Source organism: Pelmatolapia mariae, linkage group LG16_19, assembly GCF_036321145.2.
Source record: "Pelmatolapia mariae isolate MD_Pm_ZW linkage group LG16_19, Pm_UMD_F_2, whole genome shotgun sequence".
NCBI lineage: Eukaryota > Metazoa > Chordata > Actinopteri > Cichliformes > Cichlidae > Pelmatolapia > Pelmatolapia mariae.
Window position 1 is genome coordinate 69,276,358 of NC_086241.1, and position 25,651 is coordinate 69,302,008.

Below are 25,651 nucleotides of genomic sequence, written 5' to 3' on the forward strand. Positions count from 1 at the left end.
GCTGGCCTCTCCCTTAGAGATGAGGTGAGGAGTTCAGGAGCTCAGAGCAGAGCCGCTGCTCCTCCACACTGAGACCAGGACGTCTCCTGGGCGAGCCGTTTCATAAATGTCCTACTGTGAGGAGCCCTGAGGCGGACCCAGACACCTCGGTGCTCCCCTGGATGAGCGGGAGGAGGTGGCTGGGGTCTGGACTTGAGATGACTCAGGGTCTAAAAGGTGTATTTTTTTGTTTTTACTAAAATAAACACACTCCTTATTTACATGGTTATGTGTGTAATCAGCTTTAAAGGCCCATTGTAAGCAGGAAACCTGTTAAAGTCACAAAGTGAGAGGAAATTTAAATCTTAGCTGTGATTCAGTGATGAATAAAATTAATTTCTCCAAGTTTTTTTCCATCAGTTTGTGTCTTTATTCTTGGAGACTGCCAGAGTTTTCTGCCTGGAACCTTTAATACTGGCTGCTGTTCAGTTAAGAAACTTCTATACTCAAAATATTAAAACTCAAAGAACCGCTACAGCGAGGCCGTTTATCTTTATAAATGCTTATAAGTCAGAAACGAAGAAAGGTGTAATCTCACAAGTATACAAAAGTCTTCATTACTTCAACAAGCGTTCAATGAAGTCCATAAAAGAAAGATGGGAGAAAGAGGGGTGCAGTGACCACAGAGGAAGAATGGCAACACATTTGTTTATTTCATTGGAAAAGCAGGAATCACAGGTGTGGAAGGAAAGGTGTGCTGGAAAAGTCCTGCTGTGTTTTATTACCCCAGCTCCAAAGGCGCACTATGATGATAGAGGCTCTGTGGCTCTGAGGCAGCACACCGCTACCATATATTTTGGGACTGTACGACTATTAAAAATTACTGGAGTGTTTTTGTTGTGATGTTTCCACGCCTCCCCTGGGTCCCTGTTTTTAGTATTTACATGATTTCGCCTAATCCCGAGCTCTCCGTCACGTGTGGACAGGTGCTTCTCACCTGGTTGTCAAACTTGAGTGATTGCGTGCCCACGAGGAAGCGAACAGCGTCGGTCTCAGCTGTCTGCGCCGTCAGAGCTCGAGCCTGCGGAGTAACGAAGTACAGAGTAAGGATTACATACAAGATTACAGCGCAGAAGCAGCTGTCAGACAGCTCGATGGGAATGAATGGAGCCGCAGTGAAGCAGCAGCACCTGAAACTCGAGCCCGTAAATGACGGGAGCGTCGTCCTCCATCTGCGCTCCGTCCTCTGCGCGGTTTGATTCTTTTAATGAAAGGCTTCGCTCTGCGCTCCTTTCTGCTCCAAACACAACACAGCGCCTCACTTCCGCGATTTAAAACCGAAACGTACGGTTAGCATGCGCAACGACGGCCGTGTGACGACACTTACGCTTTAAAAACAACGTAGAAGGAGATCCGGAATAGCAAACATGAAACGTGTCCTCTCTGACGCACCGTACTAGTAGCTGTACTGTGTGGCGCATGCGTGTTACAGGCGCGTCTGTCAGGTTGCAGTACGGTAAGTAAACAGTCCGTCCTGCTTCTCTTCCTGCTCTTTTATTCGTTTGCGACTCTTTGTGCAGTGATGTTAGCGGCGGCGGAGCAGCTGAAGACGCTCTGTGCTGTTTTAAAACACTGTTAGCGGCATTTGACAGTTAGCAGCTCGGCTCGGCTGGCTAACCTGAGCTAGCTGGCTAAAGTAGCACTAGCATGACAGACAGAAACGACCCAATATCCGGTTTTACCGACTTGGTAATCCGAGTACCGGCTCCTGTGTAATCGTGAATAAAAGGCCGAGCAGCTCTGGAGCTGCAGCTCTGGAGCTGCAGCTCAGTGCTGATAGAGACAGAGATAGCATGCTGTGTTTACAGTTACAGGAAGCGATGAGACTACAGGAAGTGGGATTCATGCTGATTTCAGGTGTCTGACATTCAAAATAAGCCACACCAGAGGCTTCCTGGAGGCTGTTTAAAGAGCTGACAGGCAGAAACCAAGCTGTGCTGGCCCAGAGGTCACTGCAACCACACGTTTAACCACGGTTTAATCGAGGTAGCCTCAGACACCCTCAGAGGTTACAGATGCTACAGTCATGGTAAAAATATCAGGACGCAGTAACTACTTTTAAATAAACACCTGCGGTGATCGGTCTGTGTCATCACTGTGGGCGAGCTTTGGCCCGCTCTTCTTCAGGTCGTTGAGGTTTGCAGCATTCGTTCATGCACAGCTCTCTGAGCTGCACTTTGGTCTGGTTTGTTCCAGAGGTCTTGTATTTTGTTCAGATGCAGCTTTTTCTGGTCCCCTGAGCATCGGGGTGAATTTGCTGGGCCGTCCACTCCTGAGAAGATTGTGTCATTGCGTGAACACATCTGAATGCTCCAGACCTGCAAACTTCTCGTTTTACAGAGGTGCTCACCCTGATGATGATCAGTTAATAAATGCATTTGATTAGCAATGTTTCCCTGCGTCTCATCCTCTTAATTCTTGTGGAAGCCGTGAGGGTGGAATTTGTTTTTGCTGCCATTGGCACGGCTGCTTTGCAGTCCCAGCTCTCACTTTATTCTTTAAACATCTTTGAAAATTTAAAGTTGTCACAAAGATTTGGAGACTTAATGACTGAATCTCTGTTTTGTTATCTTTTACACAGTTTTGACAGTCACACTTTATAAAAGTTTAGTTTTACAGTTCACCTTACAGCAACAGTGAGACGATGTCACCAACCATAAAAACATCTTTCTACTTGTTTCCAGCTTGTAGTTTTCCTCTACAGGCATAAATTACACATCATAACTGGACATTTTTGTCCTCTTTCACCTGATGTTTCTGTCCCGCGACGCAGAGACCTGTAATAAAACTTGAAAACAATAAAGAATGACATGAAATGAGTGTTCCTGCATCACAGGAACGCCACACGACAATGAGAGGAATTGTTGGTTTGTGTGTTTCTGTGTGCAGAGCAGTGAGATGGACAGCGGGGAAGCTCACGCCCAGCGGCCGGTCACCTTGGACATCACCGTGGAGGATGTAAACCAGGAAGTCTCGGCTCCGGCCCCTCCTGAGGCGACCACAGGTCAGACTCCGCCCACAGACGGCAGTCTGCCCCAGGAGGACAGCATCGATCTAGGTCGGGACTTTGCCACACCACAGGAGGACAGCAGCGCCACGCCCTCAGAGAGCCTCATGGACAAGCTCAACGACCAGATGATGGAGAGCGTCATGATTTCTGATTCGCCCAATAACAGCGAGGAGGATGACGTGGTGCCCATCGATTCCCTCCTGGATGGAGGCGAGGAGGAGGAGAACGCGGTGGAGGGAAACCAAGAGGAGCAGACCGAGATCGGACAGAATACGACTGAGATTAAAGTTTCGGTGGAGGAGCAGGAGGAAGGAGGCTCGCAGGAAAAACCAGAGGAGGTGGTGACCAGCGCCGTTTCCCCGGGTGAAGTGAAGAGTCCGTCTGACAGTCGCAGCGAGGAAGCGGCGCCGGACGTTGCCAGAGCGACCAAACCGAAGGACGAGCCTGTCCCTGTGTGCACCATATTCAGCCAGGGCACCCAGCCCAAGTCTCTAGTGCCCGACGGCTTCCAGCCCACCCTCATCAAGTCGCCCAGCTTCAGCATGGGCGGCGGCGAAGACACTGTGACGCCCAGTAAGATGGGGGGGGCGCTTGTGTGCCAGCCCAGCCCGAGCCTCAGCAAGTTCTTCACAGATAACGGGCAGACCAACCCGGCGTCCGACTTCTTCGACTCCTTTACCGCCCCCTCCTCCTTCATCTCCGTGTCCAACCCCAATGCTGAGATCCCTCCAGGCTCCGCCCACGCACCCGAGCGCCAGCTCTCCTCCACCTCCTCCTCTATCTCTACCCCCGGAGGGAACCTGGACTCTGGCGCTCCCACACCGAGCTCAGCGTTCGCCCCTGCTGAACCATCCCCCAAGCTCCAGCCACCCACACCTCAAACAGCCTCGGCTCCAGGCTCCGCCCCCACCTCAGCTCCAGCTGCCCCGCCACAGCCCTTCAACCAGCTGTTTTCAGGCAGCGACGACCCGTTTGCGACGGCGCTGAGCCTAAACGAGGCGGACAGGCGCCACGACGCCTGGCTGCCGTGCGAGGAGACCAGGAAGGTGCTAATCTCCGTGGCAACGCAGCAGTACAGCCCCGCCTACTTGGAGAGCAGCAGACTAACCATGCCAGGACTCAAGTTTGACAACCTGCAGGTAGGAACTCTGATCCCTCAGCAGTAAACCCGCCCACGCTCGTGTTCAGGTGACTGCGAGGACGTTTCTGTCATGTTGCTTTTGGATGATGTTGAATTTCTGTGTTTTTAAAAACAGGGCGACGCCGTCAAGGACCTAATGCTTCGTTTCCTGGGAGAGGCGGCGGCCACGAAGCGTCAGGTCCTCACAGCCAACTCTGTGGATCAGTCCTTCAACGGCCTCAAACAGCTCATTGTGAGTCCCTTTAATTTGTGAGCAGAGCATCGCTCGGCGTGAAACGGGACGTTCACGTGTACGTGGAGCTGAAGTTCTCCTCCACCTGCGCAGTGTCGTCTTTAACTCTGCACTAACCTGAGAAATTGTCACAGTTAATCTGCTGATTTTGGTTTCTGGACAGGATTTCGTTGCTCTGATTTGTGCTGATTCTTTTCATTGTACACTAAGTTAATAGTTTCCTGTTTGAAACGGTGAAAAAGGTCGGCACCGTCAGGTTGGAGGAGTGGGTGGAGCAGCAAATCATTTTGCTTGAAGTCATACACGTGGCAGACTTTCACGTTTTTATTTTTAGCATTTTTAAACACATTATTAACTAAAACCAAGCAGTGCGGCTGCGTTTAGGAAAAGATCCTGATTCACTTTAAAGTATAAGTCTTTGTTGTCTTGGTTTCCACGGTGACGTGCTAAGTCATTACTCGTGTCCATGAAGAGAGAAAAAAACAGAGTGTTACACCCTCAGGAAGTTGGCTCCACCCACAGAGAGTCACCCACACGGTGATCACAGACTCGGGTGGGCCACTCATATTTACCTGCCTGATCACATGTGTGTATCTGCACACACGGGTCCATGAACACACAGCGCAGAGGCACATCATAGGAATCTCAGAGAGCAGGAAGGTGACGTTTCTTGGGTCAGGTGACACTGGAGAGGATGATTTGAAGAGCTGGTTTTACTCTTGTTGTTGTGCATAATTTGAACAGTGTTTTAAGTTAAATTCATGGAGTTGTTTGAATGCGTATCTGCAGCTCTGATTGTAACCAGAAGAGCTCAGGCAGCTTTTGCAGACGGATTTTAAACGCTGGTCTAGAAACAGGTCACTCTGTGCATTTGTAATTCTTGCACCAGGCTCCTCGGCGGCGGCTGGAAGGCTCTGAGAGCTCGTGCCGTCCTGCAGGAGCTTTCTGGAGGTAAACGAGTAAAGCGGCACTCTGCGTCCCGCGGCGGCTGCAGCCCGTCTGACCTCCTGACAGTCGGTGTTTCTGCTGAAGCCGCTGGCTGCTTTCGGTCTCAGCTGACTGAAAACAGTGAATCATTCGCCTCCTTTCTCTTCATATCCTGTTTCTTCTCCTGCCAAGCATAAAAATGCGTGTGTGTGTCTTTGTGACCGTGCAGTCTCACCTCATTCCCTCCGCTGCTGCTGCCATCCATCTCTCGTCTACCTCTGCAGCCCTCGTGCATTCCCTCCATCATCATTTCTGACCCACAAACGACCCTGAGAGACGCTTGTTATTTAAAACATATGCACAGCAGCAGGAGCAGTGATGGAGAGAGGAGGAAGAGGAGAGGTGGAGCGGAGAGATGGAGAGGTGGAGATCCACTCGGCTCACAAGTTCTCTCTTCCTGCTGTGCCCATGTATTATGCATAGGACTGCTGTGCATATTTCAAGGGCCTTCTGGACTTGGTGTACACACACACACACACACACACACTCAATATGGTGCTTTCAGCCTGCAGTCAGCTGCACTATATGGCGTAGGTGAGTGTGTGAGGATCATACGCTGTCTGCTGATTGGTGTGGGTGGCTCCCCGGAGCAGGAGAGACGGCGAGGCAGGAAGGCGACGCGGGCTCGCCGATGAATGACGAGCAGAGAGAGCGAGCGTCAAAGCAGGCTTTGCCTGGACTCACAACTTTTACCCACAGAGCGTATTAAAGATGGATGCAGCCGCCCTGATGTCACAGATGGCCTTCGTTTTCCTGGAGGTCACTGCTCGCGCTCACCTCCTGCTGTGTTTGGACGTTAGATTATTGGAGGCGAGCTGATAACAATGTCTGTAAAACAACAACCTTGTTTATTGAACAGTTATATCATTATGTGAAAGACTGAAAGCTCCAAAGCTGCTCCTGCACGTGGAGCGCTCTGGGATCCCTGTGACTCCTCCTCTGGCTGTTCTGATCGGAGCCCATTGGCTGAGACCTGGAGCTCCTACACCAGACCTGGGTCCAGGTCGGGGCCCTGCGGTCCCTGTTCTTTGTTGGAAGTTGTCATCCTCATACGGGGTTTTCACACACATGTAGATAACATATATAATCCACAGAAAGAGCCTAGAAGTGTGGATGAGGCAAGCTGTATAAAGTGCTGTGTAGGAAGCAGTCCATTTACCGTTTACGTAAGACTAGAAACGTTCGTGAAAGAAAGGCTCGCTCAGTGATTTCCATCGTGGTACCGTAATAGGATGTCACCTGTGCTCAGAGGTCACCGACTTTCTGGAGAGTCGATCACTGCAGACCTCAAAGCTCATGTGACCTTCAGATGAGCTGAAGAACAGTGCGCAGAGAGCTTCATGGAACGAGTTTCCATCTAAGACTACCGCATTTGGAAATAAGTGTGCTTGTAGCTCAGCTTGCACCGTTATTGAATATACAACAACAATATTTCTGTATGACCTGTTAATGTGTGGTTTCGTGCCGTTTGCTCAGAGTAAAGGCCTTTAGAGCGACGACCTCCAGCTTTTGTTGGGGCGGTTCGCAGTTCAGTCGGCACCTGGAAGCTCAGAGCTGAAAGAGGGCAGAGCGCCCAGTCTGAACCGGGCTGCTCGACAGTGATGCGGATGCTGTACTGGTCTGTTGTGCAGAAGGCAAAGCTGCTGGTCGATCCGTGACCACAAGCCGTGGGCAGAGACCAAAAAACAAGCTCCAGGATAGACGCAGCAGAAATGAGCTGAACGATGTCTGAGCTCCGAGTTGACCGAGTCTAAGGAGGTGTGTCCTGTGCATGGCTGCAGAGGCTGCATGATTGGACAGATGGAGGCTCTGGGAAAGCCTCCCAGAGGAGATGGCTGCAGAGGTCTGGCTCTCTGTGTTTTTGCAGGAGATGCTGGTGAAGTTTCGTTGTTCTCAGAAGAGCTTGAGCAACACTGGATGTGTCAGAAGTCATGCAGTGGTGTCCTCAGTGGAGCTGCGTGACACAGAAGAGCTTCAGATCTTCTTTGCTGAATGTGCAGACGCTGTGACGCGTCTCACTCTTATATTCTTCTCCTCCACATCAGCACGGCTCGGTGCCACAGACCTGGAAATCCCACATAATGTGATACTTGAGCGCCTTAACAGATCTTCTCTTTTCACTCACCTCTTTTTTTCTCGGGGAGTTCAAAGGTCAGTGCGAGCTACAAGGCGGCTTTCTTTCCTTCTGCTGCCGCCTCGGATTCGGCGTCTTGCTTTTGTTCTGTGAGGCAGATGATTTCCACCACGGACTTGAACCCGCGGCCTCCGGCTGAAGGACGACATCTCTGCTCGCTACTTCCTGCTTAATAAGGAGCTTGTGTGGCGTTGCTGACATAATAATGGAGCACTGAGTCACTCCGGCTGATGAATGGATCCGACACCATCTGCCTCCTCCATCTACGACCATCTACTCGCATTCAGATGATTTACTTACCAATAAATTATGAAATTTTCAAACTTCCAAGATCAAACAAACTCGTAGATCAAAGCTGTCGTAGGCGATGTAGCTCGCTGAGCTGGGAGGGGAGGTTAAGATTCAGAAAACGAGAGGATGTGAACGCACGCAGGTGCACGCACACACACATGCAGACACACACACACATGCAGGCGCAGGCACAGTTAGGGAAGTGCAAATGTCAGAAAGCTTTAGGCCATTAAAAGTGCAGCCTGCTGAAGAGTGATGCCTTTAAAGACAGCTGATCGGTCACGTAGAAACAGAGGATGGAGTGTGTGTGTGAGTGAGTGAGTGTGTGAGTGTGTGTGTGTGTGTGTGTGCTCGGCTGACACTCGTCGCTGAGCTTTATCCTGCCGTGCGGCGTCCTGTGTGATGCAGAGGCCGCTATGAGCTGGCAGAATGAGTCATGCTGCAGATCCAGAGTGTGACTGCACCCACTGCCACTGTTCATGCACACACACATGTGCGGCGAGGACACAAACACACACTGAACACACTCACCGGAGGGCCGAGAGTCTGCACTTCCTCTCTCTCTGACTCTTGGCGTCGGCCTCTCTGCCCTCAGCTGATGAATGAGGACATCAGAGCTGCCGTCACACACCACTGTGCTGTTATTCAGTAATCTGATTACAGTTACTACTCTTCAGTTAGCTGCACAGCAGGGAATCGAAAAGTAAAAATAATTAAACGTTCTTTTTTCCCTGAACACGTGTGATTTCTGTTCGTGTGGAGGAGAAACGACAGCAGGTCGCTGTGGAGAGAAGACACAGACTTTATTATCACTTTTATAAAACATAAAAGGAGCATCGCGGTAAAGATCACACAGAAATACTTCAGCTTCCGGTGCGAGGGGGAAAAAGTTCAGGATGTGCGCCACTAGCTGACTAATCGTGGCTGTTGTCGCTCGTCGGTACCTGAATAACGAGTCGTTTAATCTCATTGTTAAAATTTTAACGGATGACCAACGCCGCCTCCTGCCACCAGATGGAGCAGCGTCGTTGAGACTGCGCTTCATGTGTTTGGGAACATTATTACAATCAGATCGCAGATACGTGAGAGCGGCGGAAATGAGGTGGACGAGCTCTGCCGTGCGATACGGCGAGGAGTTCAGTTATGGAGGCGTTCAGGGGAGATCCGCTGCTCCTCCACATGGAAAGGAGACGACTCAGGCTGTCGGCTCCCAGGTATTCCCCCCAGCTCGACTTCAGATAAGCGGAAGAAAACGCCTAAATGTTTTATCATTCTGTTGTTTTAGATTTTAACTTTTATTGAAGTGGCCGTCATGAATTTTTGACCAGCGTGCATCGTTCATAATGCACGACTTTGTTCTTTTCTGACATTTTCCATTAAACGGTTGTTAAATTTCACTTCATATCTGAGAGTTTGTCAGTTTCAAATGAGTCTGTTAGTCTCATTGTTCTTTTCCTTCATTTAGCCGATTAAGAAATTAGTCGTAGGACCATACCTAATTAAATTTAGTGAAGTGAACCGATATCATCATTTTATAATCAGTTTTATAATCATTTTATAATCAGTTTTATAATCATTTTATAATCAGTTGTGTGACCAAGCTTAGACCGCGCTGGTTTTCAGTAGCAACTGGTTGGCGAGAGGTTGCTGCCGACAACTTCTTTGTGATTGATTTGATCCCTGCATGATGGCTGTGGTTGCTCGTAGTGTGCGTGGAAGATTCAGACGCTACCAGCTCCTCGCAACTGGCAGCGTCTGCCTTCAAAGTAAAAGTTCCACTTTATAAAGACGCAACTTTTACTTTGAAGGTGAACGTTCTTTGTTTCCAGTTTGCATTTATATTTATACAGCAGCACAACAGCAACAACTGTTACAAGAACTGTTCCTGTTACAACAACAGTAACAGTTATTCTAACATAAAGGCCCTACAGTAGTACTGAGACAGCCCAACCATCACATGACCCCTGAACTTGGCGGCAGTGAGAAGAAAAAACTCTTTAACAGGAAGACGCCTCTGGCAGAATCAGCTATCTGATTGGTTGGGGGTGAGGCGAGGAAGCTGGGACAAAGTGGACGACTGTTCTGTGAGTAGTTGGCGAGTTTTTCAGACAGGTTTGTGTCTTCTATGCAGACTACAGGTTACCATGGCAATCTGAGGTTTACCATGGCTGAGGTTTCGGTGCAGCACCCTCCCCCTGACCAACGCCAGGTGACGGTCTAGGCTGACCTAAACGACGTCACACGAGTGCTTTTCATGTTGCGGCTGATCGGCGTGAGGCGGTCCGATCAGCGGCGGTTGTAATAACCTGGTGTCGTCCTCCATGTTGGCAGCCCGGTGAGCTAGGCTGCACTTTCACAACAGGTGTGAGCGTACGGCTGCAGCCTACATAAACACAGCAAGGTGAAAACAACTGGCAGGAAGGCTTAAATGTGCCCTTCAGCACCGCAGAAGCTGACGGTGCATTACTGCGAGCTCGGCGGCGCGGCGGTGTAACGACGGAGGAAATGACAGCTACGTAGAAAGGTTACGATAATGACAAGTAAAGGTTAGAGCAATGATATCAAAGCCGGCTGCAGCTGCCGGGTCGCTGCAGTGATTATAGGGGTGTGTCTGTCTGACCCGCCAAGGTAGGTTTAACACACAGACACACACACGGGCACACGCACGCTGGCCGTGCGCCCAGGCAGCTGCACAGTGAGGGAGGGGAGCGAGGTTAGAGTCTCCGGTGGGATGCACGGAGGGGAAGGAAGTAGGAGACAGAGATGAAGGAGATGGGGGAGGGGCGGGGGCGGCGATGCTAATGAGGGAGACGGATGAGGAGCAGCCCCGGGTGGTGCTGAGCTGGAGTCTAACTCTCTGCTGACCACAGCGGGGACGAGAGAGGAGACGGAGGTCACCGTGAAGAAGAGGAGAGCCAGCCGAGCTGAGCTCATAGATTATCCAGCCTCAGCCCTTCATCAGCTCTGCAGAGGAGACAGAGCCGCGCGCTAGGCCGACTCTCACCTGTAAGCCGTACTGTTAGCTCAGCTTAGTCGGTTACGTGTTGCCAAAGTTACATCAAAGTGCAGCGAGGTTTGCAGCCAATCAGAAGCATCGAAATTTGGCTGGTCACCTGTTCAGGGTCGTGTTCTCGTGCTGTTTTCAGAGCAGCTCTTCTTTTTAGATCTTTGACTTAGAGATGCAGCGGCTTCAGATACTCAGCACCCATCTTTGTGTTTAAACACTAATACAGTATTTTACTAACACTACAATTTCATGGCTAATACGATTAAATTAAGAATATAGATGTGCTGGGGGGGGTCCTGCTGATATCTGCACTGATATGGACTAATGTGCCGGGAATGAAACAATGACACATCGTTTGATGGAGATTACCGACCCACACGCCCCCACCTGCAGTGTCAGAGCCTGCACTGCTGCAGCGGTCCTGGGTTCCTCCTTCTGCACACTCTCACGTGTGCCTGACGACGTCGGGGCGTGCTGTTAGTGAGACAACAGTCGGTCGGTCTGAGGACGGTCTCAGGTGCGTCCTGGTGGACGGAAACATCCCCGAGGATTTCTATTGGCTTTAGTTCAGGCGAGCGTGTGGTGAGCGCTGCACCAGTGTAGGGTCCGACACTGTCCAGGGATTTCATCCTGACACCTAATGGCAGTCAGGGTGCTGTTGGCTCGCCTGTGGTGGTGCGTACGTCCGTCTGTCCGTCTGTGCAACCTCTCAGGTGTCCCCTCATGCTGCAGCGACACTGAGCCGAGCCAAGTGCAAAACTAGTGAAAAACAGAAAAGATGAGGAGGGAAAATTTCCAGTGTCCTTCACCTGTGAAACATTCCTGTTTTGTGGTCGTCTCACTGTGTCCATCTGTGGTTCATTTCATTAACACCAAAGCCCCCCTCTGCTACTGCACTGACCACATCAACATGGCAGAGGTTTAACGATGCTGAGAGTCTTTCCTGCTCAGTTAGTGCAGCTCCTGGAACCAAAAACGATGTCAGTACCTCCCTTAGCTTTAAGAGAAGTCCTCTCGTCTCCCTTTGCCGGTTCTCCTCCAGTGTGTCAGAACGGGAGGAGACAAAGTCAGGGACTCCATCCCATATAGTCTGAAATCCCAGTTCAGGCGTTTTCCTCCTGTTCTTCTCTCTGTCACGCCTCAGGATGTTACAGCACAGGTATGTCTCAGCCTGCGGGGTGAAGAGCATCTCTGTGAGGTGAAATAGATCATTAAGCTCGATAAGGCAAAATACACAGAATAGAAATGTTTTATAAATGTAGTAAAGCAGTGACGTTCAGCATGGCGGGCGGTGGGAGGGATCCTAAATATGACTGGCCCGTTACATCACGTGTCTGAGAGGTTCAATATCTGCAGCTCGCTGTGTTTAAAGCTTTGCTCCGACTTCCTCTGCCACCTCCATCAATGATTTGGGATTGGCACTACAGGGCCACCGTAGGGAGGACTGTGATGGCGCTGTGCAGTCAGTAAAGAGAAGGAACCTGGAGGTTTCTTCCTGTTAAAGGGAGTTTCTCCTTCCCACTGTCCCCAAAGTGCTTGTTCAGAGGGGGTCGTATGATTGTTGGGTTTCTCTGTATTAATGTAACCTTACGTTTAAAGTCGGGACTGTGTGTTGTTTAGTTTTCTGTGCCCGGCTGTGAGACTGAGTACATGAGCAGCTTTACTAAAGTGTGACGTGCTCACAGCTTATACCTGTGCTGCTCGCATGCACGGCGCTGCGAGCTAAAGAAAGACATCAGTGTTTCCAGCATTCAGGTGGATTTTCATCTATGAAGACTGTGTGTGGAAGATTAATGACACTGCAGCTTGACGCTTTGCCAGCCGTGAGGCCTGTCAGGTCGTCAGCGGCGCTCTGGGGTGGCCGTGTGCTCTCCGTCGTTGCTTGCGCCTCAGACCTGATGCTGAGCTCTCTGATGCTTCTGCAGCATCGCCGGGGTAACAACTAAACCTTCAAACGCCATCCGGCAGCACGTTTGTCCATCAGCGGCTGTTTTGACCCACAGGAGCGTCTTGGGGAGCGTCGGGCGGAGATTGCTGCATCCCGCCGCGTCTCTTGAAGAGACAAAATGGCTGCTGCGTGAAGTTGAGTAACCAAACTCGACGTCCTTCAGCTCGAGGGCGGAAAGCGTCCCCTGGTTCGAGTGTCTGCAGACCAGCTACACAGGCATCAAAGCACCTTTTTCTCTTTTAGCATATCACGAATGTGTTTTTTATTTCCCACACCCTCTGTGTAATCCGACATGCAGGGGCTTAATTGAAGCAGTGCTGCAGCTCCCTGCGTTAAGCAAAGCCGGTGCGAGGAAGCCTTTTTATGTCTGCCTCGCCTGGAGGCTTTTGGGTCTTGCGAGAGAACGAGTGGGCGTTCGTTTGTTCATCAGGCTTTGTTATGCCGGATTTTTTTAAACTCACTAAAGGATAGGCGCAGTGAACTTCCGATCTTCAACGCAATTAAGGAGCCTCACCCCTTTTTAAACTCGCGACGAGACTAATTATGAGTGTGTGTGAGGGGGGGTGTGAGTAAGTGGGAGTTTGGGTGAAGCGTTGTAATGCTGCTCAAGTCAGAATCATTCATAATTAGAGTTAATAAAAGTGTTTTTATGTTATATTTGAAGCCTCGATGTGCAGAGATGGCCTCATCAGTGCTGATGCAAACTGACACCAGAGCTCAGCCTCTTAAACGTTCTCTCCTTCATCCTCTTTCTTTGCTTTGATTTCTGCTGTAAGGACGTTTAAACGTGCCAAATCAAGCTGCAGTTCCTCTGACGTCCACTCGAGGCTCCAGAGGCGAGGCAGTCCCCGCAGACGCTCGTGTCAAACCCACCGTGCAGGCGGGGCGTCACACGTCACTCAGGTCAAAGCAGCTGGACCACCATCCAGTGTGTGATTGGTCTTTCCTCCATCGGCGGGGTCAGACCGACGTTTGCCGTGAGTCGACTCCACGACCTTCCCACTTGAATCCCACGACCTGCTCGCTCTCATCACGGCTTCGCTATGGCGTTCGGGCCGGTGACAGTGTCTGAGCATGAAGTTATAGTTATGTAAATCCTGAGGTTTGGCTCCTTGTGATGCATGTTTCTGCATTTTTGCTCCTCCCTCTCCTGGCCCAGAATGACCTGCACGCAGCAGGAAGACGAATATCACCAGAGTTTAGCTTGAAAGAGCCACAAAAACATCCAAAACAGCGCTGTCAGCCGGGATTTAACACAAACAGGAGCTCACACCTCTGTTAGCACGATGAACCCCACACCAGCCATGCTATTGGTCAGATAAGTAAGACCACGCCCCTAATAATCCAAACTTTAAGCCTTAATACAATGTAAACAGCTGTTACAAAGATCTAACATGGGAGTCTATGGGGCTGACTCACTGCTGGCGCCCCAGCTGGACGATAGAGGAACTGCAGGTTCAGGGTTTGGTTTTTCACGCGCCATAAAGTGAAGAAAACGTTGAAAAACAATCCCCTCCAATATGTGGGGCCACACTAAAGGTCATTTACTTCCTGCTGTCTCTTCCCCTCCTCACGCAGACACCTGTCTTCCTCTCACACCCCGTGGCGGTGAGCGGCGTGCTGTAGTGTGCTGCAGGAAGTGTGTGTGTGTGTGCGTGTGTGTGACTGACTGCAGCTGCTTTTGGCCATCCAGGCTGCCTCCTCGTTTTCAGCTTCATTTCCCGCCCTAATGAAGATTCAGAGGCAGCGCAGCGACTGGCACGGCACAGGAAGGAGAGGAGAGGAGGAAGCAGTGACGGGAGGAGGAGGAGGGCAGGCAGGAGTGAGAGTCAGATGAAGGGGAAGGAGGCGAGGAGGAGAAGGGAAGTGGTGATGAAGGCTGTGATAAAGAGAGCAGCCCTCTCTCTGCCTCTCTCTCCTAATTAGCTCGTCGGCTGTGATGAATGGCGCAGCACTTAGGACCCAATCGGCGAGCCGACCTTGTCATGCGTGTTGATGGGGTGGGGTGACTCTGCACCCCCCCCTCCTGGCACACCCTCTTACCTATTGTACCTCCTCCTGTGGAAGCAGATGCTGATATCTGGGCATGTGTGCACTCGTGTTCTCGGCCTTAATGACCACGCACACACACATACACGCACACACACACACACACCTGGGTTCATGTGGTCACTTTCACTCTGCAGTGTTAACAGCAGGATCAGCTCAGGGTGACTCGTGCAGTGTTTCGGTGTCTCTGCTGCAGGATGGAAAACATCCACAAGCGTCTTCTGGAGATGAGCTGATTTAACCTTTGACCTTTAAGGTCTTTGTCATGTCACATGAATTCAGAGGTGCAGTCATGAGTCGTCCTGCTGCTCAGTAACGCAGGTGGAGTTATGTTTAGGTATTTTACTTCCTGTCATCTTCATCAGGCTGACACTGAAACAAGCTAAATGGCACTTTTAGAGGGAACAAGCACGTTGGGTGAACTGTGCCTTTAAAACAAAGTCTCCAACAGTCTCTGAGTACAAAAGGTCATCGAATCCTCTCGAGCCGCCCGGTCCTTCCAGAACCTTCTTGAAGTTCTTTGTTCTGAGCTGCATTATATTCTGTCTGATGTCGGTTCTCCTCCCTCGGCTTCCTCTCTCTGTTTTTTTTGTGTAACAGTTATTCTGACTTATTTCTGACGCCTCGTGTCTCGTCACCCCTGCAGAGCAGTAAGAACTGGCGCGCCGCGGTGGATCTGACGGCCCGGATGCTGACGGCTCACGGTCAGGGATACGGCAAGGCCGGCCAGCCGACCTCCCACACCACCGACTCGCTGCAGGTAAGACGCCTCGCTGGTTCCCGATGGCATGAATCCCGTGTTCGCTGACATCTGTCGAGTCTGCGTCAGGCAGAAGTCTGAGATACTTTTGTTGTTTGCTTTGCCCTCATCTCATACGTTTTACTGCCATATTTTCCCCGTGTGTTTGTGGAGCGCCATCCAGAAGATGGATGGCTGCGCGAGCTCATTAAGAGGCCACCCTTGTGCTCGGCTCTGTGAATTAATTAGCCGTGTCGCTGCCTCATGCCACATATCACAGTTAGTTTTATGTTCTTAAACATCCCGGCTCACTTTAGTCCAGGAGTTGAAGTCCTCGTGTTCCAGGGGTTTCTCACATGTTGTGTGGCATGGATGTGCACATGTTAGAAACATGGCAGCGATGTCTGTTTTTCTATTCATAGATCTGTGTGATGTCGTAAAGAGGGAATAGTCCCACCCACCCTTATGTTTAAACCTCCTATAGCCAGTCATCTTCAAAGGGGCGGGGCTACAATGACTTCTTTGACCTGTTGGCCTGCGCTAAGGCTTATTTTGAACTGTGAATCATGCAAAGCTCTTCAAGTTGAGTGGACAGCGGTCCTGTTTAAATGTGCTGCAGGTTAGAATAAAACACACGTGACCATCAACGCTGAGAGCAAAAGGTTCAGACGCTTTTCACGTGTTTGAGGGTTTTTTTCATTTCCAAAATATGTAATACAGTTCACACTGAAATGGTCTGACACAGAGTTAGAAGCACAGGAAGAGAGCACACTGTGGGAGAACTGTCTTTTTAAAACAACGTTTTTAAGACTCCCTGAATAAAAATGCCCACAAAGGTCACTGGCTTCGTCCCGAGGCCGCCGGTCCTTCCCGAAGTCTTCTTGAAGTTCTGAACACAGTTGACCTCGTGCCACCGTACTAACTCCAGCACGCCGCCTCGGCCGGGTCGAGAGGGAGCAGCGTGTCTGCAGGGGTTACACATGCCGCTCGCGACCTTCTGGATCTTTCCGTGGCGAGGCGGTCCATCTTCCAGCTCGAGCGGCTCAGGGTGCAGCATGAGCCCTGGCTCCTGTCCAACAGCTGAGAGAATCCAGCGCCCTCCAGATGTGGAACAGCAGCCTCCACTCAGACTGCAGCCTGAGGTGGAAGCACTGATGTGTTGATGAAGTAAAATGCTGTATGTATTCATACATTCAAAAGGTTCTTGGTGAGCCTTTCACAATAAAAGCCCTCAACATACACATTGTGACAGCTGTGCAGAGGAAACTGTGGATAATCATCGAGGACATTATGTCTCAGTCGTGCCTGTAGTTTAACTCAGGAGTGTGGGTTTCATCTGCATCGCAGGACAGCTGAATGCCACAGTGTGGGTCTCTGTGTAATGTAGTTTACCAACTCACACACTGTGTGTGTGTGTGTGTGTGTGTGTGTGTTGCAGCTCTGGTTTGTGCGGCTTGCTCTGCTCACCAAGCTGGGCCTTTTCCAAAATGCCGAGCTGGAGTTTGAACCCTTCGGCAACCTGGATCAGCCGGACCTCTACTACGAGTACTACCCCACTGTGTACCCAGGCAGGAAAGGTATGGACACACACACACACACACACACACACACACAGCCTCAGTGTTGTATCACGGATGTTCCTCGTGCTGTTTTCTGGGTCATACAAGAAGAATAAATCTGACTAGACTTAAATCTTTATTTAAAAAAATCTTTAATCACACCGTCATGGAGTAAACACAACTCCAACTTTTGCACGTATGAAACTGGGTGGAGAAATGACGACCTCGGCCCATCGCACGGACGTCGTTACCGCCTTTACGTGACAGCAGCCAACCAGGTGAGTCTGCGGTGACGCTCGCGTTATTTCCGCTGCTGTTATTGATCATAGATCAGAGGCTCGAGCAGAGCCCGCTGCGTGTTGCGCGTTCTGTCCGTGAGCTGCTCGCTGAGGCCTCTGAAGGCTGAACGGCGGTGCTCATGACGGTGCTGAGAGGCTGCTCTGCGAGCGTTGAATACGTTATTAGGCTGCTGGCTGCTCTACGACAGGATTTAGCATTTTACCCACGTTTTTTTTATTTTTGTAAGGATGCACCAGCGTATCCACCACTGTCCTATTAAATATTCAGAGGAAAGTTGGTGCCAGGAGCTTGATATCAGCCTGTATCGTCGAGAAGCTCCAACAACTCCACTTGTCTCCAGCAGCTCTTTGGTTTTGTTTTTCCTCTTTTTACACTGCATGAATTGCTCTCTAATGTATTCCCATTACTTTGGATCTGCTTCGCCCCTCGGGCTACCGCAGTGTGAAGGCAGCACAGAGACACACACACACACACACCCTTACATAAAAAACACTTGAAGCTACACTGCGCAGCTCTCTGAAGAGCACCGATTGACTTTCCATTGCTCAATATTAAATGCTTTGTGCCCTGCTAAGGTGCTCTCAGACAAACTGGCATGAGTTGTGTAGCCTGGCATCACAAGTCGAGCAATTCTCCGCTTGCATCGACTATCTATTACCCGTGATCGCGCTCTTTGAAGGCCTTCAGAGACGCCCGGTCTGCGCAGCAGCGAGCGAGCGCTCGGGGAAGGAGCAGAGGTCCTCCGTTGGGTACGGGCGTGAAAAGCTGAGTCCAGTTTGGGCTGAGAGACGTCCGAACCTGCACACAGTTACTGCAGCTGGTTCAGAAGGAGAGGTCCCACCTGGCCAGCTCACAGTCAGCTGTTTGTGCTTTTTGTTATATTCATACTATGACTATTTTCAGACTAGCAGACCTCCAAGTATGCAGGGCCTGGTTCAAATCTGGTGCTTTTTCAATTGTTATTTTTCCCCTCCCAGCGTTGGAGCTTTGAGAAACACATTTAGACATTTAGCAGTGTAAAGACTGAATCTGTTTTCTGATAATTCACTGAAGAAAAACATCAAACTGCGTTCTGGCTTAAATTTTCATGGCTCGTATCGCCGTGCGGGACAGGTGAATGCCCAGAACACGTAGCAGCATTGTGCTTTTCAAAATAAAAGCCTTAGGATTCCAGAGACATTGGGCATTCGTTTCTTCTGGAGGCTTTTATTGTGATAGGATACGTTTCTATCCTGTTTGTCTTCCGTTCTCGGGATCGTTGTCCTCAGCACCTTCGGTTGTCTTGCCTCGATGTTAGTTCTGACCTGGTCCTGCTCACCAGTACATGTCAACTCCACAGTGTTGGCACCTTGGCTGCTGCCATGTTGTGTTTTTGTTTCCAGAAGTGACCATATTTGGAAAGAGGCCGTATTATTGGTCAGATTAAAAAGGTTCTGACAGCACAAACACAGCCCAGAGGTTCAGCAAGCAGCTACAGCCACCTTTGTTGCCATTCACCTGTAAGTCAAAGAGGCCACGCCCCCTAATGATGCCAACTATCCTGACCAATCAGGCTGTTTATTTTAACATGGGCATCTCTGGCGACTGACTCACTGCTGCCTCTGCTGGATGTTAGAGGAACTGCAGGCTCTGGTTTAATCCTCGTGCTCATATTTCCTTCATTATGAAGGATGCTGCTATTACTAATGAAAGTAAAAGCCATAAATTAAATCTGCTGAAAATGACTGACACCCCGGGAGACGAAGAATAATGAATCGCAGAGAGTCGGCGAGGTCCCGTCACCGTGACGATAAAACCCTGTAACGCAGGGCGGGGGCAGAGCAGAGAGAGTGTCGAGTTGGAGCAGACGAGGAGAGATGGAAGGTGAGATAGAGACGGGCAGCGATGGACCAGACTTTCACATCTGATGGCAATATCAAAGAGGCGCTGATCAAAGCCCGGGGACTCACCTGAATATAGGCTCTTCCTCAGGGGCGCGTGTGTGTGTCTGTGTGTGTGTCTGTGTGTGTGTGATGTCGAGGCAGAGAGATGAGTGATGGAGCTGAGCAGTGCACAGAGAGAGAGCGAGATGAGAGGGTTTAATAAGCAGCCATACGTAGCTCAGTGCCATCTGTAGGTTCCTGCCTCCAGGGCTGTGTGCAGTCTGTGTGTGGGTGGATGGCTTTATATTCTCATCCTTCTCCCGCTCTCCTTCCTGCTCTGTCCTCATCCCACCTCGTTTCTTATTCCCTCCCTCCATCCTGTCCAGGCTCCATGGTGCCGTTCTCCATGCGGCTGCTGCACGCCGAGCTCCCACAGTACCTGGCTAAGCCCCAGGAGGCCCTGGACCGCCTGCACCACCTCAAAACCGTCTGCCTCACCGTTAGTACTCACACAAACACACACACGCACACTGTAGTATTCACACAATAAAAGCACACACCCACGCAGAAGCACATTAGCTGTACAAATCCTGAAGCCCACCTGTGTAAACACACAGGTATGGCGGGATTTTGGAGTTCTTGAATATGCAGATTGTAACACACAGAAGTGCTGGCACTCAACCAGATCTCACACACAGACACACACACACACAGACACGCACACACACACACAGAGGCAGACACACACACACACAGACGCACAGACCATCCTGAAGTTTTAGCCCCTCCCCTCTGCTTCCTGTTCCTCACAGATTCTGGAGAACCTGGAGACGGGCTCAGCCGAGGACGGCAGCATGATCACCTTAACGCAGGAGAACAGACAAGGTAGGCTCACTGTGAGCTGGCCGCAGTCCCAGAATGCATCACACTGTGGGAGGAGAGTGAGGTCACGGGCTCCCACTGGTAACACACGCACACACACACCTGGTGCAGGACTGCAGCATAGCTCAGCCTCTCAAACACACCGATGCGGCGCTCTGTAGGTGTTTCTACCTGCACTGAATACCAAACGGCTTCTTTCCCGGCCGCGCGGATCCATACCGATCACTCCTGACCAATCCGCTCACACCTGCTCGGCCACGCCAGGGAAACGGGTGGAAACCCACGCCTGACTTGATGTGCACTGGTGTGTGTGTGTGGCTGTTTCAGGAAGTTTTCCAGTCTGAGCATGAGCAGTGGCGTTCGCCACGGCGTTTTTTTTAAAAGCAGTCGCGTCCTCTGTCTCTCCTCTCCCCGCCCACGCCAACAGTCAATAACGCCGGGCTTCGCCTTCGCACATCAGACCCCTGCTGAGTGATTAGCTCTTCTCCCCAACACACACACACACCATGAATAGTAATAGGCACATGAGCTCTTCCACTCTGTGCCGCAGTGTGTTTGTCTTAAAATAAACCCCGCTATATGGGGGGGGGGGGGGGGGGGATATAGGGATGCCAAAAAAAAAACCCTCTTCTTCTTCTTCTGTTCCTGTTTGTAGCGTCTCTAAAGCTGTGGAGGTCTCGCCTCAGCCGGGTCATGTACTCCATGGCCAACTGCCTGCTGCTGATGAAGGTAGGTGTGTGTGTGTGTGTGTGTGTGTGTGCGTCTGTGTGTGTGTGTCTGTGTGTGTCAGAGATCTCTGATGCCAGCCTGCTGGAGGATTCACAGTGAAATCCCCTCAGACTGACCACTAATTGGATTCTTGGTCAGTGAGCGAGCGTGGGTGAGAGAGGTGGGGTCTGGTCACCCTGTGCACAGAGACACAGTGCCATCTAGTGGTCGCAGCTCAGATTACACCACCCTGTGACTGTTCAGATTACATTAGCTTAAATTTAAACATGCAGAGGTCCGACTCTGAATGAATAAAGATTTTATTTTGTTCACGTTTAAGCTCCAACCAGGTCATGTGACATTCAGAGCCTGACATCAGCGTCATGAAGGCTTTAACGAGGGCGCGGCGTACATCAAGTTTAAGCCTTTAACGCTTATATCTGTTTATCTGAAGCTATATTTGTGTATGTTCACATCTTTCTGTATACAGTCGTCTTCTGCTGTGGGACACGCCGCAGCGAGTCATCTTCGTCACACCTGTCGTCAGCACGCTGTCTCCGCCATGTTTGACAGTATTTGTGTTCATGAAGGCTCTCTGGATCACAGACTGCTGTGTATCGATTTCTTAATCCGTCTCCAGTTTTAAACTTTTGGTGATTTAGAAACGTGCTCATGAGCAGCACGCCGCCTCTGCAGGTCGTTTCCAGCACACGCCCTCCCCTCTCTGACCCCTCTGTCGCCCGCTCAGCGCTCCAGTCGCCACGTGAGCGATGTGGAGGTGGACGGAGGGTCACTCCGCCCGCTATTACTCCGTATGTTTGATTAATGCTCTCTCTCTCCACACCTAAGCTCTGCTCTTTCTTTACCCTGCTCGCCCTCCACCTGTCTCCACCTCCCACCGTTCCCCTCCGTCACTCTGTGTCCTCTCTGTCTGTCCTCAGGACTACGTTCTGGCTGTGGACACCTATCACTCCATCATCCAGTACCAACCCCAGCAGAGGGCGCAGCTGCTCAGCGGCATCGGACGCATCTTCCTACAGGTCTGCACGTCTGAACTCCACCCTGCTACACCACCCTCTGTTACTCCAACCATTTAAAGGGGGCATGTCACATATAAAGGCTAATTTACATCAGTGAGCTCAGCAGCTGCAACTGAGAAGCTGGAGTTAAGAAAGAAGTGCTTAAAGTTTTATAAACACACACACTCACACACACTCACAGACACACAGACACACTCACAGACACACAGACAGACACAGACACACACACACAGACAGACACACAGACACACACAGACAGACACACACACAGGTCAGGGCTAACATGCTATCTCCCTCGCACAGATCGGAGACGTTAAAACTGCAGAGCGATACTTCCAGGACGTGGGGAAGTCCGGCCCGGTGAAAGGCAGCCAGCAGGCTCTCGCCACATGCGTGTTAATGAACAGGTACCTGCGTGCGTCTGTGTTTCATTTAGCGCCTCGTGCAGCGTGTGAACTTCATGCCGCTCTGCGACGCGTCACTTTCCTTGAGGCTTTTCGCAGGCCTCGGCGGCGTGCGATTTCGAGGAGGTCGCACGTCTGTGCCGACCCGACTCCCTCGCACGCCGACGCTCGCCTCGCAGACCTGCAGAGCTGCTGTAAACTAGAGCGGTCTGCGTCCGTCCGTTTTTTTATTTGGCAAATGACAAACTGAAGTCACATGACTTCACCCGGGTTCGAGCACGCACACAGTCAGTATCTATAATTTGGCATCTTAATCAATATTAATCATATTGTGGTTACTGTTTTTCAGCTTCTTCAATTCTATCTTAGCATTGAAATATCATTTTGATCAATGGTTGGTTTGGATCAATGGATGATTAATGAAAGGCCTTTTGTAATGTCTGTAGCGCCCCCTGGGGGTTGTTGCTGTTTAATCAGGCTGTGATGAGGCTGGTTGCTCTGAGAATAAATGTGATTGGTCCTGAACAGAGCTCCTCCCCTTTTTTATTTTCTTGATGATTTTGACTTTGATGTCAAAACTTGTTGCAAGTTTCATTTTTTGAGGTGTTGAAAGAGTTTTGAAAAGCAGTGATTTTGTGGCAGCGGTTGGTTTAGTTGCTGCAGAGCTTGTGTGTGTTCAGGGATTTACCTGAACGCAGGTAAACACGTTTAAACCTGTTTGAACGCTCGGCGCAGGTTGGAAGGGTTTGAAATGTGTGCTTCCTGCTTTCAGGGCTTTCGTCCACCTCAGTCAGAACAACTACGCCGAAGCACACGCCTCCTTCATCGAAGTGCTACAGATCGACCCAAAGAACCCCGTGGTACGTCCCGCCGCCGTCCTCCAAACGGTCCCCAGAGCAGTGCACAGAGTGGGTCAGGCTGCCTCTATGGGCTCAAACTGTGCTCATAAATATTTTGTATTTTGTAAATAAAGTTGTGAACTGAGTTTTGTAACCTTGTAACCCAAAATATCCGAACATTTTATGTTTGTGCGTCTGTAGATGAGAGTGTGTGTTTAAAAAAAAGATTTGTGTTTGTAAAAAATATTTACACGAGTTACAACTTGTTTTATTAAAGTCTGCTTACAGGAACAAAGCAAAACACTGATGTAAAACTCCCTGCTTCTGTGTGAGTTTCAGCTTACAGTACGAATTTTGACCCAATTTTTCTTCCTTTCAGCTGATTGGTCAATGTCATGTCAATTACAGATGTAACAATCCAATCAGAGAACAGATGGGTTTGGCTGTTGGTACTTTATCAGCTGAAACTCACACAGAAGCAGGGAGTTTTACATCAGTGTTTTGCTTTGTTCCTGTAAGCAGACTTTAATAAAACAAGTTGTAACTCGTGTAAATATTTTTTACAAACACAAATTCTCATCTGTAGATGCACAAGCATAACATTTTCAGATATTTTGGTTTACGAGGTTACAAAACTCAATACACAAACACACATTTGATTTACAAGTACAAAATATTTATGAGCACAATTTGAGCCCATATTCCTCCACAGTGACGTCATCACATACACTGACTGCAGTCATTACAGTGGTGAGGTTACTTTTGCACACAGGCAGGCCGCTGTGGATCACTTTGTTTCTACATCCTCATTTCAAACTGGATTTCGTATTTACTCAGGTCACCTGAGACTTTAATATGTGTAATATTGAAGTTTGATGATCAGTGTGGCAGATACGTCATGTGTCACAAACATCATCAGTGATGATGATGATGAAGATCAGTAATAAAATCACAGTAAAATGTCATTTTTAACAGTAATACTCTGAGCTGCACTCATGTCCTTGTATCATTAACCGTCACTCTGTATTATTAGCTTATGATAAAGTGTCACCAGCAGAGGGCGCCAAGCAACCACAGCCGAGCTGGTGACTGAGCAGGTTCCTGTAGGAACTACTTTCTTCATACTGGCTGCGTCCTGCAGCCGTATCACTCCTCAGGAGGAAGTGTGCGTCTACTCTGGCTCATGTGACAGGAAGGAAACATTAAACGTGTCAGCCATTAGAAACCAGATAGTTTTGTGCTGCTCAGAGCAGCCAGTCAGAAGACTTAAAGTGGGAGGAGCTAAGCGTCTTGTCTCAGACTGTTACACCGGTGCGTGCACAGTTAAACCCTCCTCTTCCTCCGTGTGTTTGCAGGCCAACAACAACGCGGCGGTGTGCCTGCTCTACCTGGGCCGCCTGAAGGAGTCGCTGGGCCAGCTGGAGGGCCTGGTGCAGCAGGACCCAGCGCAGTACCTGCACGAGAGCGTCCTCTTCAACCTGACCACCATGTACGAGCTGGAGTCGTCCCGCAGCACGCAGAAGAAGCAGGCGCTGCTGGAGGCCGTCGCCTGCCGGGAGGGCGACAGCTTCAACACGCAGTGCCTCAAGCTGGTCTGAGAGGAGGAGGAGCTTAGTTTGACCTCCCAGGCACAAAACAGCGGGTTTTATTGTCACGAAACAGATGAAGGGCACCCAATCATCATCATCCTCACGTTAACCCACAGGAGCAAAGCCTACAGCAGCGTCCTCTAGCGCTGCACAACCGCAACCCGAAAATCGTGTCCTCACGCCCTCCCTCTGACCGCCGAATCACACCAGAGCCAGTCTGCGTCTCCAGGTTCAACACACAGGTGTTCAAAGACAACAGATCTGAGGGTAAATATGCAGAATGTGCAGGAAAGAAGCTCGCCGGTTTCCATTTGTAGTCCATTTAACTGGACTACAAACTGGCCAACCATGTTTGAGTCGAGGGTTAAAGAGGGAACAAATTTACTGAAGCACAGACATCAGAGACCCGCTCTTTTATTAGTGGGGGCAGGAAGAATTTTCAAAATAAAAGCCCCGGTGCAGAGCAAAGTCCAGAATAACAGCCCACATCCGTGTTTCCCTGGTCAGACGGCAGGACGGCTTCATGTTTATCTCACATTTTAACTTGAACTGGGTCCAGTTTAATTGAGGCGTGGCAGGAAGTGCACCGGGACGAATGTTTCCCAGCTCGCCTTTTAATTTGTAGTAAAGTCTCAGCCCACTTTGTGTTTTGGGAGGAACAGACGGGACGCTGGAGGCGGGTTGTCAGAGACTCCAGCGGGCATTATCCTGAGCCGCTCTGCAGACCGGACAGCTTCAGTGACTCAGATCGGCCCGCTCGTGTTTAACATGTACATATCAGCAGCAGGGTTTCCTTTGAGTTCACCAGGAATTATTGTATTTAAGTGATTTGTGTTTACTTTCTGTGCTGATCATATTTATGTAAATGAAATAAAATGTGGTTTTATGTGA

The 25,651-nt window shown here is 50.1% G+C and overlaps 2 protein-coding genes across 3 annotated transcripts in view; one reads left to right on the forward strand and one right to left on the reverse strand.

The window, feature by feature from the left end:
- eipr1 (EARP complex and GARP complex interacting protein 1) overlaps positions 1–1,313 on the reverse strand; it is a 50,367-nt gene extending 49,054 nt beyond the window's left edge. Inside the window, exons 1-2 of the mRNA XM_063496842.1 lie at positions 1,170–1,313; positions 977–1,060 (exon numbers count right to left, since the gene is read on the reverse strand). Coding sequence (XP_063352912.1) covers positions 977–1,060; positions 1,170–1,211 — 126 coding nt within the window. The 5' untranslated portion in view covers positions 1,212–1,313. The remainder of the gene's footprint in view (positions 1–976; positions 1,061–1,169) is intronic.
- An 85-nt stretch (positions 1,314–1,398) lies between these two features.
- On the forward strand, positions 1,399–25,647 carry trappc12 (trafficking protein particle complex subunit 12). 2 transcript variants are annotated; one of them, XM_063496824.1, is made up of 12 exons: positions 1,399–1,495; positions 2,929–4,188; positions 4,306–4,422; positions 15,485–15,598; positions 17,016–17,154; positions 19,685–19,797; positions 20,111–20,183; positions 20,836–20,909; positions 21,830–21,928; positions 22,232–22,335; positions 23,105–23,192; positions 24,527–25,647. In XM_063496824.1, exons 2-12 carry the CDS (start codon positions 2,938–2,940, stop codon positions 24,767–24,769), a joined length of 2,415 nt encoding a protein of 804 aa, XP_063352894.1. In that variant the 5' UTR covers positions 1,399–1,495; positions 2,929–2,937; the 3' UTR covers positions 24,770–25,647. The 2 variants fall into 2 exon arrangements, with proteins under 2 accessions (XP_063352894.1, XP_063352895.1); XM_063496825.1 differs by lacking the exon at positions 1,399–1,495 and adding an exon at positions 2,363–2,381.
- The last annotated feature ends 4 nt before the right edge of the window (positions 25,648–25,651 follow it).